General features: G+C 42.5%; 2 protein-coding genes across 2 annotated transcripts; one reads left to right on the top strand and one right to left on the bottom strand.

Annotated features, from left to right (window-relative positions):
• Positions 1–8,143: 8,143 nt before the first annotated feature.
• Positions 8,144–10,644, bottom strand: LOC134877869 (keratin, type I cytoskeletal 13-like). The gene is made up of 6 exons (XM_063903541.1): positions 10,324–10,644; positions 9,595–9,677; positions 9,354–9,510; positions 9,117–9,278; positions 8,518–8,643; positions 8,144–8,362 (listed from the first exon to the last, which is right to left on the bottom strand). The coding sequence occupies exons 1-6, from the start codon at positions 10,642–10,644 to the stop codon at positions 8,144–8,146; spliced, it is 1,068 nt and encodes a 355-aa protein (XP_063759611.1).
• A 3,435-nt stretch (positions 10,645–14,079) lies between these two features.
• On the top strand, positions 14,080–16,289 carry LOC134877988 (keratin, type I cytoskeletal 13-like). The gene is given in 7 exon segments (XM_063903724.1): positions 14,080–14,383; positions 14,386–14,453; positions 14,948–15,030; positions 15,115–15,271; positions 15,347–15,508; positions 15,877–15,998; positions 16,196–16,289. Coding segments are annotated over 7 exon segments (990 nt in total).
• The last annotated feature ends 1,544 nt before the right edge of the window (positions 16,290–17,833 follow it).

The following is a 17,833-nucleotide window of genomic DNA, read 5'->3' as shown; positions in this document are numbered from 1 at the left end:
GTTCAGCTTTTCTCTCTTTGATATCAGATCAAATTGAACATATTTGGATTATGGACTGACAAACTGAGATTTCAGGCGCAGTTATGCTGCTATTGGCTTAACCATCTGGGTGTCATGATCCGTCTGTTTCCTGTCTTATTTCGAAGAGTGTTCACCCCCTGTGTCATGTCTGTTTTCACTCCCTGTCTCTGTGTTTTCCCTCCTTTTTGATGCCTGAATGTGTTGACCTGAAGCCCCTGTGTTTTCTCAGCCCTCCCCAGCTGTGTTTTGACTTTGGGATTAGTCCTGCCTGTATTCAAGTTCTGGTTTTACGTGTTATTGTTTGTTGGATTCTTTTTTGCTGTGCGTCAAAGAGGTTGGTTCTGTTAGCCTTGCCCTGCTATGCCAGAGAAGCTAACCTTTAAGGTATTTTTCAGTAAAATAGTGTTTGTCCTGTGTGTTGCCATTAAGGCAAAATGTTTAAGGGACTTTTATTTTGACGAGCTGTCGCGGAGTTTGGGGTAAGAAACGGCCATTTTCCTGTAAAGTGGAAAGTAAACAGACAGAATCTATACACGTCAATATCGGTTGTTAGCACTAGAAGCAAAGTGCTAGAGCTTCTGTAGCAAGTGGAAGAAGTTCTCATTCATCTGCATCATCAAACAGTGCACTAATCCATGCACGTGCAAAAGCAGCAGCTGCTAAAGTACGCGCTACATATGCGGAACAAGAAGCTAAAGCTAAAATGGATAAAGCAGCTAAAGAAGCTGAATCACAGTTAGAGAGAGTAAGAAGAGAGACTGAGCTTGAGACACTCGCCATGTACCGTGAAGCAGCGGCTGCTGAGGCTGAAGTAGCCGTTTGGGAATCAGCTCACACAATGGAGAGGTGTATTCTGTTGGATGAAACGGGCCCATCAGAAGAAATTAAAATGGAGCGGACAAGCGAATACATCCAAGCTCATTTTGCCCCAACTAGCTCCCCAGAGCGAGCAGCTACGAAGGCTAGCCCTCAGACTTTACAGCCTGCTACAGCTGCCACTCTATGTTTCAGTCCAAATAACCCTTTTTCTTCATACCAGCAGGTTCCTGTTTATTCACATGAGCCACCACAGGCTAATAACACTGGTAATGTGGACTTAGTTGAGGATGGCCCAGACTATGCGTATGTTCCAACGGTAGTCAAACTGTCAGACATATATGACAGAGAGGATGTTCAGATAAATTCAAAGACATTTCACACTGACTTGAATGTTTCTGCTCCGCACTTTTTCCCTCAGCTAAAAACTGACCAAAGTGTGCGCACAACTGAACATCTCGCACAATATTGAGCTCGACGTGACCTGGTGAGTGCAAGCTTGTATGAGTTTGATGATCAACCTGAAAATTACCGTGCTTGGCAGTCTTCATATAAAAGTGCTACCCAAGGCCTGGGTCTCACTGCTACCGAGGAGCTGGACTTAATGACTCGATGGCTTGGCAAAGAATCCAGCAACCATGTGAAACGCTTACGTTCAGTGCACATAGCAAGTCCAGACATAGCACTCAGGAAAGCCTGGGAACGTCTTCAGGAATGCTACGCAGCACCAGAGGTAGTTGAAAAGGCCCTCTTCACTCGTCTGGACAAATTCCCTAGGCTTTCGGTGAAAGAAAATCTGAAGCTAAGGGAGTTAGCAGATCTGCTGATGGAAGTGCAGTGTGCTAAGGAAGACGGCTACCTCCCAGGTTTGTCTTACCTAGATACTGCACGCGGCATTGAACCTATAGTAGCCAAGCTGCCTCATGGACTTCAAGAAAAATGGATCTCTGCGGGTTCAAGGTACAAAGAAGGAAATGGAGGACGGTTTCCACCATTTGATTTCTTTTCTAGGTTCATGTGCTATGAGGCAAAGAAAAGGAATGATCCCAGCTTTGCCTTTTTAAATGCTAGTGGGCCCTCTTTGAAGGCTGAAAGTTCCCATTTTAAAAGCACCAAGAACCCCATTGCAGTTCATAAGACCAATGTCTCCCCAGCAGAGTCAAGCACTTCCAGTGATCCAAATAAGAGCTGCCCAATACACGTAAAGCCACATCCACTGAACAAATGCAAAGCCTTTAGAGCCAAAGATCTTCAAGACAGGAGAGACTTTCTGAAAGAGAGAGGATTCTGCTTTAAGTGCTGTGGCTCAAATAGTCATGTGGCAAAGCACTACACCGCATCAGTGAAATGTTCTGAGTGTGACAGCAAAAAACATGTATCAGCTATGCATCCGGGCCCTGCACCTCAAAACACGGCTCTTGTACCCTCATCACAGAATGGTGGGGAGGGATAGGAGGATGACGACAGCACGGAAGTCTCAAATTGCACTGAAGTATGTGCCTGTGGTGCAGGACAAGTTGGGCGGTCATGCTCCAAGATATGTCTAGGAAAGGTGTATCACAAGAGCTGTCCAGATAAAGCCATCAAAGCATACATTGTTTTAGATGACCAAAGCAACCGGTCATTGGCTAGGTCCAGTTTCTTTGACCTGTTCAACATTCAGTGTGAGTCCTATCCTTACCTACTGAGAACATGTTCCGGCACAGTAGAAACGTTTGGCAGAAGGGCTGAAGATTTTATGGTCGAAGCACTCAATGGGAAAGTTACAATCTCTCCCCCCGCTTATTGAATGTAACGACTTACCTGACAACCGGGCTGAAATCCCCACGCCGATCGCCGCTCTTCATCAACCTCACCTCGTCAAAGTAGCAGAACACATCCCGGAGTTGGACCCCACTGCTGAGATCCTCCTGCTGCTTGGTAGAGACATAATTAGAGCGCATAAGGTAAGGGAGCAAATAAACGGCCCTCTCAACGCCCCCTTTGCTCAACGCCTTGACCTAGGATGGGTGTTAGTTGGAGAGGTCTGTCTAGGGAACGCACACAAACCAAATGTCAGCACTTACAGGACAACAGTGTTTGATTGTCGTCGGCCTTCTCTCCTCCAACCTTGCACAAGCTTTTTGCATGTCAGAGAAGAGATTCATGGCAAAGAGCCTAGGAACGGTGTCTTAGGGCCCAGCAGGGCTAAAGGAGATCGGCTGGGTCAAAATGCATTTGACCGCACCGAACAAGACAACAGGCTGGCACCTTCAGTTGAAGATGAGATCTTCTTGAGAAAAATGGACAAAGAAGTCTACAGAAATGATTCACTCAGTTGGGTCGCTCCGTTACCGTTCAGGCAGCCTAGACAACGGTTGCCTAACAACCGTGATCAAGCGCTTACACGGTTTAAATCACTTCAACGCAACCTGAGGAGGAGGCCAGAGGTAGAACATCAATATGTGGCATTCATGGGTAAACTGCTGGAAAATGACCATGCTGAGGTGGCGCCAGGACTAGGGGAAGACGAAGAGTGCTGGTACTTACCAAGCTTTGCAGTATTTCATCCACAAAAACCTGGTCAAATCAGGGTGGTGTTCGATTCGAGTGCCCAACACTCCGGAATCTCCTTAAATGATGTGCTCTTGACTGGCCCTGATCTTAACAACTCCCTTCTCTGAGTACTTATGCGGTTCCGAAAGGAAAAGGTTGCTATCATGGCTGATATACAGCAGATGTTTTACTGCTTCCTCATAGAGGAAAAGCACAGGAACTATCTGAGATTTCTATGGTTCAAGGACAATGATGTGACGAATGAAGTCATAAACTACTGGATGAAGGTCCATGTTTTTGGAAATAGCCTATCTCCAGCAGTGGCTATCTACGGGCTTAGAAGAGCCATCAGAGAGGGTGTGCAAAGACATGGAGCAGACACTGTCACCTTCGTTGAGCGCCACGTTTATGTTGATGACGGTCTTTGGTCTTTCCCAACTGATGCTGAAGCCATTGACTTGCTGCGTAGGACTCAGGCTTCACTTGCTGGGTCCAACCTCAGGCTTCACAAGTTTGCATCGAACAGTCAGGCTGTCTTGGCGGCCTTCCCAAGTGAGGACTGTGTGGCAGCTAGGAAAGATGTAGACCTCAGTGGAGATGAGTCGCCAACTCAACGCAGCTTAGGCCTCCTGTGGGAGATAGCGAGTGACACATTCACCTTCTCTGTGTCAACTGACAGTAAGCCCGCCGTGGAATTCTCTCCATGGTGAACAGTGTTTTTGACCCCTTGGGTTTTTTGGCTCCGGTCACGCTCCAAGGAAGAGCCCTTCTCAGAGAGCTGAATTCTGAGACATCAGAGTGGGACACCCCATTACCTGAAGATAAATTAGGCAAGTGGGAGGCTTGGCGAAACTCCCTTCAAGAGTTGAAGCATTTCCATATACCGAGGATGTACACAGGCATCTCTCTAATCAAGGCCGAACAAGTGGAACTCTGTGTGTTCTGTGATGCTTCTACTAAGGCCATTGGTGCTGTAGCCTATTTGAAGACCATCCAAGAAGACATTGTTGACATTGGATTTGTCATGGGGAAGTCTAAACTTGCTCCTCAATCTGAGCCAACCATACCGAGACTCAAGCTTTGTGCAGCGGTTTTGGCTGTTGAAATGGCTGAACTGATTCAGGATGAATTGGACTTGAAGCTAGATTCCACTAAGTTCTACACGGAGAGCAAAGTGGTCCTCGGATACATTAACAACCAATGCAGACCAACCAGACACCACTGTGCAGAGGTACCTACACCAACAAGGGTGTTCCTGGGTGTTTAACCCACCACATGCTTCGCATATGGGTGGTTCATGGGAACGTCTCATTGGAGTAGCCCGAAGGATCCTGGATTCAATGCTTCTTGAACAGGGCACTCACCTGACACCTGAAGTCTTGTGCACATTAATGGCAGAAGTGGCATCAATTATGAACGCAAGATCACTAGTTCCGGTTTCAAGTGACCCAGAGGATCCATTCATTCTCACAGCATCCCTCCTATTAACTCAGAAAGTCTGCGTCCCACCTTCTCCAGGAGACTTTACGGACAGAGACCTCCTCACCAAGCAGTGGAGACAAGTACAAGCCTAGTCCAACATGTTCTGGAGCCGTTGGAGAAAAGTATACTTGTCAACTTTGCACAGCCGGAAAAAATGGACTAAGTCCCACCAAAATCTGCAAGAAGGAGACGTTGTCCTTCTCAAAGACAACCAAGCTGTCCGCAATAACTGGCCTTTGGCGGTAATCACAAAGGCTACTCCTGGAGAAGATGGTAAAGTCCGTAAGGTGGAATTGAAGACCACAGATCAAGGACATTCAAAAACTTACCTAAGACCAGTTACAGAACTGGTTTTGCTTCTGAGTAAAGAGTGATGTGTAGTTCAGTTGATTCATAATTTGTTTGTATAGTGACCTCACAGAGGCCAGGCGGGGAGTGTGTTGCCATTAAGGCTAAATGTTTAAGGGACTTTTATTTTGACAAGCTGTTTGGGGTAAGAAACGGCCATTTTCCTGTAAAGTGGAAAGTAAACAGACAGAATCTATACACGTCAAATACATCGGTTGTTAGCACTAGAAGCAATGTCGTAAGTACAAATTCATTGTTAGGTTAATAAGTTAATGTTAAAATACTGTTTAAAAAGGAAAGACTACACATAGGTACAACGTTTTATTTACATATATTTACAACTATATTCCATTTATGCTAAAACAGTCGAACTTTATTCCTTTGTTACAGTTTTCACTCTGTCATGTAAGATGATTTTGGAAGCCACAGTAAACAGCAAGTAAACGTTCACTACGACTTGTCGTCATTTTGCATCAGAGTTAGCTAGTTGTATAGCTACAGTTGCTACACTGCAGTGAGGACAAAATATCCTGCATTTGGGTCCACACTGTTTTGCTCCTCTCTTGACACCAAGGCGCTCACACAGAAATCCTCTCTCCTCTTATTCCTCTTTATCTGTACACATGAATAAATGCATGTTACAGTTTGAATGTTCCCCGCTGGTGGAGTTTATGGTTCTAAGGTGCCGTCCTTTTTACCTGCCGAAGGAGTTTTCTACCATTCTACTGGTGCATGTTTATATCCCTCCGAGCCCCAACAACAAGGACAGAGAGGAGGCACTCAGTGAACTTTACAAAGCCATCAGCCACGATTGGTTCATGAATCGTGGCTGCTCCTGCTGATGTGGTTCTGACGCCTATAGATACTTTTATTGTTGGTCATTTTCTTGTTGTTGCTATATAAGTCACTTTCTTTATAGGTTTTATTGTTGCCATTCATTTAGTTTACTCCACTACATGTATTTAATCCCTTTAGTTATTTTACAGATCTGGCTTAATGATGGTAAATATAATCACCCCTTAAATCAGACTTTAGTTCACCTGGAGTAAATCCAGCAGCTACCCTGCAGTATACAAAGCCATTAAAACTAGCTGCACCTTTACCAGCTCTGAGAACACTTTAATGATCAATAATTATAAAACATATCAGATATATTATTCTGAAATGGACCAAACTTCACAGAAAAAAGCAAATGTTAAAGAAAACCACACATATTGAAATGCAATAGTCAATCTCTGACCAATCTATCTAGCAATCACTTTTGGGGTCCTAACTCCTCATGGTGGGAACCACTGCCAACTGCTTCAGAGGATAGCTGCATTTGTTTCAGTTATGGAAGAACTGGAGGGAATGTCTTTATTGAAGGAAGAGCAAAGAATGGCACTGAAGGTTCCCAACTGGCTTTGGTAAAAGTTCAATTACCCATCCCATCATCTGCCAAGTAGTATTTGAAATTCCCTGGCCTTTTCCAAACAATAAAAGTGATAATTGGCTTCATCATACCAAGGCCTTTGGCTTAATCCCCCACAAGCTATTGGAGGTACAACATACCCTAGAAGGTGAACCAACAAATCCCGGACTATTAAACCAAGTTCAGCTTGAGGGTCTTTTTCTGGTGCAGAAGTGGGGATAATCACCAGATACACCGCTGGTGTGCAGAAGCAGAGTACTTTGGCCCCCTCAGCAGGTCTCTTACGTACCAGGAGCCTGTTGGATCCTCCAGTAGTCAGAGATGCCCATATCACAGACACGCATGAGTTCCAAACCTGCATATTTCTAGTCCTTGGTTTTATAGAGACAGAGGATCACCGTTGAGCCTGGGAATTGTTTTAAATAATAACAACACCATTACCCTTTCTGGTACCCTTACCTTCATACCTTTCCCCTTACCCTTACTCACTATCTTGTCTTTTTTTTTTGCTGTAGTTTTATTTTTTACAATTTTGTTGTTTGTTTTTAATCTTTACAGCCCACTGAGACAAACGTGTTTTCTGATATTGGGTTACACAAATGATTTCATTTTGATTAGTCTATCCAAATCACACATTTTAGTTATCTATAATGCCAATGATTTTAGATTATCTATGGATGCAATCGAGTGGACAGAGTCCTTACTCACTATGAAAATGCAACACATCAGAGTTGGAAACAAGACTCAGTTGTTGGTTGATTGCTCTGTTGGTGTCCTGCAAGGCTCAGTTTTAGAACCTCTTTGACTCTGTTGAAATGTTAATAATCTGCCACTTGTATGCCCTGAAGTCGAAGGCTGAGTGTTTGCAGGTGTTGTTCTTGTACATGCTAGAGACAGACATAAAGTTGCAGCCAAATGAACACCAGCAATGCCTCAATTCCTGATTTGACACTTAACATAAGTAAAATGGCTTGTATGTAGCTGTTTTTAAAGAAAAAGGGAGTCTACTATATATATGTTTAATAAACTAATATTGAAACACATTGTGTGGAAAGAAAATGTATATAAAATAATCCAAATGTTTCAGAGATGACTTTCTTTAATGATGTCAGAGTAGCAGCTGATCATCAGTGTGTAAATAAAACACATGGAGCTCAGGAACAATGTTACACTTGATTTTTATTGAAGAAGCACAGACAGACTCAGCTCAGAGTTTAAATCTAACTGCTGTTGATCACATTTCCAAATTCGTCCACTTCCTGCGTGATGGTCATCACCCTGGTGGTCTTGATGGTCTTTGTTGTGGTGGCAGGACTGGGAAAGAACACATTCAGTTAATACACTTCTATTTGTTACTTGTTTGTTTTTCTTCAGCTCATGTTGGCATGCAAACACGCTAAACTCAGATTCAGTAAATGTTTCCTAATAATTAGCTCATGTTAGCATGCTAACACTAAACTCATATAATTTGTATTTGTGCACGTTCCACATCGTCAGTGTCAGACGCACTGACGACCCTTTTCCTTGGGCTCACCTCTCTCCGTCCAGCAGCCTCCTGTACTCGGCGATCTCCAGCTCCAGTCTGGTCTTGATGTCCAGCAGCATCTGGTACTGCTGTCCCTGCCTCTCCAGATCGCCCCTCAGCTGGCCCAGCTGATCCTCCAGAGCCTCTACCTGCCTCTGGTAACCTTCCAGCATGATGGAGTAGCGGCTCTGGGTCTCAGCCAGAGACATCTCCACTGCTCCTTTCTGTTCAGGAAGAAGAGGGAGGACTCACTTAACACTTTAAAAACTCCTCCAACTGTCAGGACAGAGGGAACACTTTTATACATCCATTTTCATGATTGTTTAAACAACTTTAAATCAGCAATGTTTGTATTTATTATTGGATGTAAATAATGCACCTTGCTGATCTGCGCCTGCAGCTTGATCTCCAGACTCTGCTCTAATCGTCTGACCTCTCCGATCTCAGACTTGGTGGTATGCAGCGTCTCAGTGGTCACAGACACACCTTGGTTCAGCTCGGCTGTCTGTGAGGAAAAGCTTGTTATTAAAGTTATGATTGATATCAAGATTTCAGACAGCAGTGGGATTTGGACATCGCCGAGCATAAGAACAACCAAGTAAAATTATAAAGCCTTAAAAACCCCAAAAATGAAATGAAAAGTCACTTATGTATATTAATTATAACATGTCATACTAAAAACAAAAAAATATATATAAGTTCAAAAAAATGGTGAAAATTCAAATACTTTGAAAAAACATTTCAAAGTTAAAACAATGAGATAAATCATAAAATTAAATAGAAATAAAAAACAACAGCAGAAAAAAAAGTATTATGTATATCTGAATATTATATATATTGCATAATGTATATAATCAACCCTTAAATCAGACTGTAGTTCCACCTGGAGTAAATTCAGCAGCTATACAAATAAAAAAACCGAACAAGTTGTTGATAAACTTTAACAGGAAGTACTCGTGGTTTAAGTTGAGCTCTCACCTTGGTCTGGAACCAGGACTCCAGGTCTTTGCGGTTCTTGGAGGCCACGGTCTCGTAGTGTTCTCTGATTTGGGCGATGACAGCGGACAGGTCCTCCTGAGGAGCGGCGTCTACCTCCACGTTCACCTGACCTCCAATCTGGGCCCGCTGAACCAGCAGGTCCTGCAGGAACACGGCACTTAGACTTGTGTCTTTTTACCTTTTTATTGCTATTTCTGTGTGGTTTCAGGGTCTCACCTCCTCGTGGGTCCTCTTCATCATGATCAGGTCGTCCTTCAGAGCCTCGATCTGCATCTCCAGGTCAGCGCGGCTCAGGGTCAGCCCATCCAGGACCTTCCTCAGCCCGGTGATGTCAGCCTCCACAGACTGCCGCATGGCCAGCTCGTTCTCATACCTGCATCACAGCAGAGTTGAACATTTAACCAGATTCAATCAGGTTATCTCAAGAGTGTTGAAGGAAACAGAGTCTCTCACTCACTTCATTTTGAAGTCCTCGGTGGCCAGCTGGGCGTTATCGATGGCGAGGACCAGGGCGGCGTTTCCACGAGCAGCGAAGTTTATCTGAAAGATCCAAAAGTTAGAAAAACTGAAAACTTTCAAAAGAAATGTTTTAAGTTCAATCTACATAGCAGAAAACATTATGTTGTAAAACTTAGTCTCAATTATTAAATATCCTTATAATCTAAAAATGGGAAGTTAGAAAGACAGTATTGTTAAGAAAAGTTACAATAACGTTTAAACCTTTAAAACTTAAATATTAAAAAGTAAAATGTGTTAAGTTAATTCAAAATTAAAGCCTATTTATAAAAATGTTTCATATAATATACTGTTTATCTAATCGTTTTTCTTGTTTCTCAGTTGGGATCTGTCCTCCCCTTCACCACGAGCCCCTAGAGGACTTTCACTTGTAATGGAAAATCTACAAGCACAACCCACCGAAAACCTTTAACCTCCTCCTGATTTATTCATTTACAGACTATCTTGATATTTTATGATCTAAATTTCCAAAGCCTTCTTTGCACTGCTAGGCACTTTTTCCCTTTGCGTTGTATTCATGTATTTATTTTCTAAACTTTATAGAATTCGACTTAACATTTCAGAGGAACCAATCAGATAAAACCCAGCACCTGAGAGGACCTGAGCATCCTGAGTCTATGTATTCTGCTGTTTCGCTCAGACTGCAGCGCTGCTGTCTCTCCGTTCTCACCTGTTCCTGCTGCTCTGTGATGGGGCCCCTGAAGGCGGAGCAGTCGTGGGCCTCAGGTCTGCTCTTGCTCTCCAGGAAAAGTCTGATCTTCAGCTCCAGGTCTCCGTTGGCCTTCTCCAGGCTGCGCACCTTGTCCAGGTATGTGGCCAGGCGGTCGTTGAGGTTCTGCATGGTGCCCTTCTCGTTGGCGGACGCGTCCACGCCGTCTGCCAGGTTAAAGGGCCTGCCAGCGGAGAACGACAAGTTGGCCTGGGAAACACGGACTCCAGACCCTCCGGCTCCGCCGTACACGCTGCCGGCCCTCATGCTGCCGGCCCCCATGCTGCCGGCCCCCATGCTGCCGACGCGGCGGGATGAGGAGGACACGGAGGGGGCCCTGTTGATGCTGCGGTTGTTGTTGTACATGGCTGAGTGTCGGTTGGTCGTCGGCTCTGAGCAAAGAGTGAAGAGCTGTTGGGGCCACTGGCTCCTTTTATGAAGCTGGACAGGGGTTGGGCCGGGGCCACCGTAAGGCCCCGCGGCCATCAGAGCAAACCGGTGTGAGCTGAGTGGGCGGTGTCCAGCGGGGCGGGGCTGTTCCAGAATAACACTTTTTCTGATCATGTCCCAGGGCCTGCAAGCAGCATGAGGGGCCCAAAAGCGGTTTATACCTGATGGGCCAGTCCGTTCAGCCCACACAGAGACATCCCGATTGTTATACGTTAAATATCTGTTTGAAATATCCAAATACGTTATCATGTTCCATCTCAATCCGCGCTCTATGATTACAGCCTGATCACAGAGCGCGTATCCAGATAGAGAATTGGAAATGTGTGCTATTTGGTTATTTGATTTAAATGATAATAATCATTAGGTAACAGCAGTCTCTGCTCTTGTTTTTTGGCTTTTGGTCAGATTGCATCTCTGTCTCGTTTTTTATCGGTTTCCTCTGATCATCTGCATCACATTGTTGGTATTTATTGGCTACTTTTAAAACGCCCTATTTTGCATTACTTCTGCAACTAACAATGACATTCCTCATTTAATAATATCTGGATGAGTTTCCTTAATCATGGTATTGTATAAAATATCACACATTTGTGAAAAAACTTTCCAACAGTGTCCCATAGATATTCATTCAAATACATTATGTATGTGATTCATGTTGTGAGGTTTCAATCGTTGAAATGTATTTGCTGCTTTCTGATTTTCCTTTTTGATGTTACGGGTAACTAACAATTCATAATTTGATGTATAAAATGTCAGTAAAAAGTGAAACATTTGTGTAAAAGGCATAAAACAGACAATGTCTATATATTAGAGGTTGCAAGCACCATTAACAAAACATTTTTGCATTTAAAATTCCACTAACCCTTAATCGATTATCCATTTATTTGAAGTTTTATTAGTTTTAATGGCCATTTTCGGGACCACATTTTTTAAATCCTCTTATGTTTTAAGCCTAACCCTAACCATTAAATGCGCATCGTACTTTAGTAACAAAAACATTTATAAAAAGTATCAGCATCAGATAGAGGAACAACGTGATAATTGGCCTTCTGTCAAACACTTTCATTAAATCTGTCTTTGAAAATTAACATAAAAATGTTTCAAATGAGCCGTAGTAAAAGCAGTGAAAGCCTGCTATTCGAGGTGTGTGTGTGGTGTGACTCAATGTCTCTATGTGGACTGACAGGACCGGTCCATCGGCTAAAGACATCTTTTCAAATCAAAACATTTAGCATGTTGTTGTGTTAACTGCAGATTGTCCGCCTTATTTATTGGCTGTTTTTTAAAAGTTTGCATATGGCTGCAAGTTAGTACAATTCATGATTGGATGTATAAAATGTGAGAAACAAATTTAAATGCCAGGTTTTTAAATATGTATAAGATACAAAACTGAACAATCATAAATCCTGCTGCAACCAGCATTAAAAGACATCATCGCATCAGAAATGACCGAGCGATTTTTATAGTAGTTTGACATTAGTGGCTGTTTTCAACATCATGTCAAGCAACATTTAAAAATGGCAAACTGGCACATTTGTGAAATGTGTAAAATAAATGTTTTAATTTTGCCACAATTCAAACGTAAAAGCCTGCTGTTGGAGGTGTGTGTGGTGTGACTGGATGTGTCTATGTGGACTGACAGGTCCGGTCCATCAGGTGTTCACAGGTATCAGTCCACAGAGGTGTGATACGAACATTTATTCTTGCATCCATCTCTTATTTGCAGCAATTAGTTGCCTTATGCCGTAACATTTTTTAAATACCTTATAATGCAGAGCCATCGGGTAGAAGAGTCACTGATGCCCTCATTGTGAGCACAGAGCCTGGAAGGAAATCCTGGGTTACACAGTGTAAAGTGGTTTTCTTAAATGTAATTTAGTTAGACCAAATCCAAACATATTCCCTTTAATATTATATAAACAGAGAAAGAATGAACATCTGTATTTGAGAAACTGTCAACAGCATTTAGAGACATTATTGCATCAGAAATAACTAACCACATATTAGATGTTCAAAGTAGTATGAGATTATATGTTGATCACCTAATTATCTCTGCCCTTCCTGCATGATTCTGTCATACTCCTCTAAACTCTTTTATCCTGTTGTAAATGTTGTGTTTTAATGGCCAGTTTTATCATCAGATAGAGAAACAACATTTGAAAGTTGGCCTTCTGTCAAAAACGTTCACTAACGTCTTTGAAAAGTTACAAAAAACATGTACACATTTTAAAAACGAGTCCCACCTTAATAATTGCAGCGACTGGATGTCTCTGTGTGGACTGACCGGACTGGCCCATCAGCTACAGACAGCTGTCCAGATCCAAACATTTAACATGTTGTCATGTTTTAACTGCAGATTGTGTGTTTCGTTTATTGTCTGCTTTTTGGTGTTTAAAATGTGAGAAAACAATCAAAATGCCAGGTTTTGAAAGATGTATAACACACTAAACTCAGAAAATCAGCAAATCTCTGTATTTGAGATGCCCCAAACAGCATTAAAATACATTATTGTGTTGCAATTTCTCATCGAATATCAAAGTACATTGCAGCATTGGAAAGTAAGTACATTTATTCAAGTACTGTACTTAATTACAATTTTAAGTTACTTGTACTTTACTTGAGTTTTTCCATTTTATGTACCTTCAGTTACTTTACAGATCTGGATTACTGATGGTAAATATAATCAGCCCTTAAATCAGACTTTAGTTCACCTGGAGTAAATCCAGCAGCTACCCTGCAGTATACAAAGCCATTCAAACTAGCTGCACCTTTACCAGCTCTGAGAACACTTTAATGATCAATAATTATAAAACATATCAGAGATATTATTCTGAAATGGACCAATCAAACAATGACTACTTTTACTGTCGCCACTTTAAGTACATTTTGATGCTGATACCCTTTTACTTTTACTTGAATAATATTTAGAATTCAGGACTTTTACTGTGACAGAGTATTCCTACACTCTGGTACTTCTACTTTTACTCAAGAACTGAGTACTACTCCCACCTCTGGTAGTTTGAGATATATTACTGAAGAATGTTTAAAATGAGCCCCACCTCGAAAGTACAAGCAGTGAAATCCTGCTTTTGGATGGGTGTGTGGACCGCTGGACACCTCCCGTTCAGCTCGGACAGGTTTGGTTTGAGGGCCTCAGGGCTTCACGGTGGCCCCTGCCCAACCCCTGTCCGGCTTCATAAAAGGAGCCAGTGGCCCCAACAGCTCTTCACTCTTCACTCAGAGTCGACGACCAACTGACACTCAGCCATGTACAACAACAACCGCAGCATCAACAGGGCCCCCTCCGTGACCTCCTCATCCCGCCGCATTGGCAGCATGGGGGCCGGCAGCATGAGGGCCGGCAGTGTGTACGGCGGAGCCGGAGGGTCTGGAGTCCGTGTCTCCCTGGCCAGCTACTGCTCTCCCGGCAGGCCCTTCAACCTGGCAGACGGCATGGATGCATCCTCCAACGAGAAGGGCACCATGCAGAACCTCAACGACCGCCTGGCCACATACCTGGACAAGGTGCGCAGCCTGGAGAAAGCCAGCGGAGACCTGGAGCTGAAGATCAGAGCAAGAGCAGACCTGAGGCCCACAACTGCTCCGCCTTCAGGGGCCCCATCACAGACCAGCGGGAACAGGTGAGAACGGAGACAGGAGTTGAACGAAACCACAGAATACACAGACTCAGGCTGCTCAGGTCCTCTAAGGTGCTGGGGGTTTAAAATTTAGATTTATATTCCATCTTGAAGTGATAGTTTGAAAAGTTAAATGTGTTTGGTTTTGCGGCAGGAATTTTCAAATATAAGTAACAAGTCTTACATTAATAGTCCATTTAATACGTTTTGGGGTTCTGGGTTTTACAATATTAACGTTTTGTTTTTTTCTTCATTTTTTAACCTCAATTTCACAAGATACAAATATATGTATACATTTTTGGATTTCTTAAGAGGGGGTTTAAAGATAGAAATTGTATATCTTTAAAACTGTATAACTTTTTTACATTATTTATATTTTAACTAATTGAGATTTTGATAACATACTTAATGAAAAACATTTTAGCATTATATTTTTACTTTGTTGTTTCATTTTTTCCTTTCAGGTTTTCAGTTTTTCTAACTTTTGGATCTTTCAGATAAACTTCGCTGCTCGTGGAAACGCCGCCCTGGTCTTCGCCATCGATAACGCCCAGCTGGCCACCGAGGACTTCAAAATGAAGTGAGTGAGAGACTCTGTTTCCTTCAACACTCTTGAGATAACCTGATTGAATCTGGTTAAATGTTCAACTCTGCTGTGATGCAGGTATGAGAACGAGCTGGCCATGCGGCAGTCTGTGGAAGCTGACATCACCGGGCTGAGGAAGGTCCTGGATGGGCTGACCCTGAGCCGCGCTGACCTGGAGATGCAGATCGAGGCTCTGAAGGACGACCTGATCATGATGAAGAGGACCCACGAGGAGGTGAGACCCTGAAACCACACAGAAATAGCAATAAAAAGGTAAAAAGACACAAGTCTAAGTGCCGTGTTCCTGCAGGACCTGCTGGTTCAGCGGGCCCAGATTGGAGGTCAGGTGAACGTGGAGGTGGACGCCGCTCCTCAGGAGGACCTGTCCGCTGTCATCGCCCAAATCAGAGAACACTACGAGACCGTGGCCTCCAAGAACCGCAAAGACCTGGAGTCCTGGTTCCAGAGCAAGGTGAGAGCTCAACCTAAACCACAAGTACTTCCTGTTAACGTTTATCAACAATTTGTATTACTTTTTATTGTGCTTTCAAGCAGTGGCGTAGCTAGGCCTATTTTTGGTGGGCTTCAGTGAAATATTTCACATAATTGTCTTGGTTATGCTATTTTTAATATTTTGATTGAATGATATATTTTTCATATTAGTGTTGAGAGTTATGACCCCTCTCCTTACCAAGACTCCAACGTTATATTCAAGCATCTTAATTGTGCTCTCAAAGTGCACCAGATGAATGCAATTCACTTTAAAATGTTAAAAACCCCCCGAGAGGATGTGAAGTCCACCTACTCCTAACACCAGCACAAAACACTATTGGTGTGTAGTGGCTTTGCTCAGTGAAAAACTCCCAGACTTACTTATCCATCATCATCATCATCATCATCATCATCATCATCATCATCATCATCATCATCATCATCATCATCATCATCATCATGCCATCTGAGTTCCTTTAATGGTTATTGTACTACCATGCTCTAACGCTCGACGATGTCCAAATCCCACTGCTGTCTGAAATCTTGATATCAATCCTAACTTTAATAACAAACTTTTCCTACATTTACTGAATCTGAGTTTAGCGTGCTGAAGAAAAACAAACAAGTAACAAATAGAAGTGTATTAACTGAATGTGTTCTTTCCCAGTCCTGCCACCACAACAAAGACCATCAAGACCACCAGGGTGATGACCATCACGCAGGAAGTGGACGAATTTGGAAATGTGATCAACAGCAGTTAGATTTAAACTCTGAGCTGAGTCTGTCTGTGCTTCTTCAATAAAAATCAAGTGTAACATTGTTCCTGAGCTCCATGTGTTTTATTTACACACTGATGAATGTACACCAACTGTGAAAAGGGTTAAAGTTGATAGACAAAAACACGGACAACATGATAACCTGTCAATCCCATTTAAAGTATTTCCCAATTTTATATTTTATACTTATCTTTCTTCCATTATTTAACACAATCATTTGACATGTTCAATGTTCTCGAACATATTATCTTAAGTGATTGTAATGTTATCTGACATGTCTATTCCCTTGTCTTAAATATTTGTGTTTTGTCTTTCATTAAAGTAATACCATATCCTATGGTACTGAGCTCCAAAAGCCTGTTGGTTTAATAGAGATGATCTTTGACTAAACCAGCATCACAGAAATACACAAAGCTGTCAAAGATGTGTAACATGAAAGCCTTGAGTGTTTGCTTTAAGTCTTAGCTTTGAGCAAGAGTTGTTCTTCCAGTTTGTGATACAGTATGAGCTTTGTCAAGGAAGCATTAAGTGTTTGCAGAGTTTTGCTGCATCTAAGGGCAGCCGGTATCGCATAAACCTCATGTTCCTTAGATACATTGTTACAGTACTTGCCTCACATACTTCTTAAAGGACAGCTGCGAGTCAATTTGAGTAATTTCCCAAATATTAAAAAATGTGAATCCGATTAATTTCACATGTTGCAAATATATATATAGTAGACTCCCTATTTATTTAACTACAAGTACATGTTAAGTGTCAGGCAAGATTCTGTCTCTAGCATGTACAAGAACAACACCTGCAAACACTCAGCTTCGACTTCAGGGCATACAAGTGGCAGATTATTAACATTTCAACAGAGTCAAAGAGGTTCTAAAACTGAGCCTTGCAGGACACCAACAGAGCAATCAACCAACAACTGAGTCTTTTTTCCAACTCTGATGTGTTGCATTTTCATAGTGAGTAAGGACTCTGTCCACTCGATTGCATCCATAGATTTAGGCATCTAAATGTTTTTTTGGATTGAGTAAGGAAAAAGGTATGAAGGTAAGGGTACCAGAATTGGTAATGGTGTTGTTATTATTTAAAACAATTCCCAGGCTCAACGGTGATCCTCTGTCTCTATAAAACCAAGGATTAGAAATATGCAGGTTTGGAACTCATGCCTGTGACAAGGGCATCTCTAACTTCTGGAGGATCCAACAGGATCCTGGCAAGTCTGAGACCTGCTGAGGGCCAAAAAACTCTGCTTCTGCACACTAGCGGTACAGCCAATGATTATCTCCACTTCTGCACCAGATAAAGACCCTCAAGCTGAACTTGGTTTGATAGTCCGTGATTGTAGTAATATTATGCTGCATTGGTTTGGAGTCTGGAGAGGAATTTCCTCATAAAGGTATTTGCATAAAAAGATGACTTTTTTTGTCTTGTGAATTGTAGTTTTTTTATGGTCCATAAGTGACACCCTGTGGTTCAGAGCGAGGGCTGGGATGTGAGAGACTGATGAACATATCATTTTTTAAAAACAGTGT

Source organism: Eleginops maclovinus, chromosome 16, assembly GCF_036324505.1.
Source record: "Eleginops maclovinus isolate JMC-PN-2008 ecotype Puerto Natales chromosome 16, JC_Emac_rtc_rv5, whole genome shotgun sequence".
In the NCBI taxonomy this organism is placed as follows: Eukaryota; Metazoa; Chordata; class Actinopteri; order Perciformes; family Eleginopidae; genus Eleginops; species Eleginops maclovinus.
This window is presented reverse-complemented; position numbering and strand designations above follow the sequence as displayed.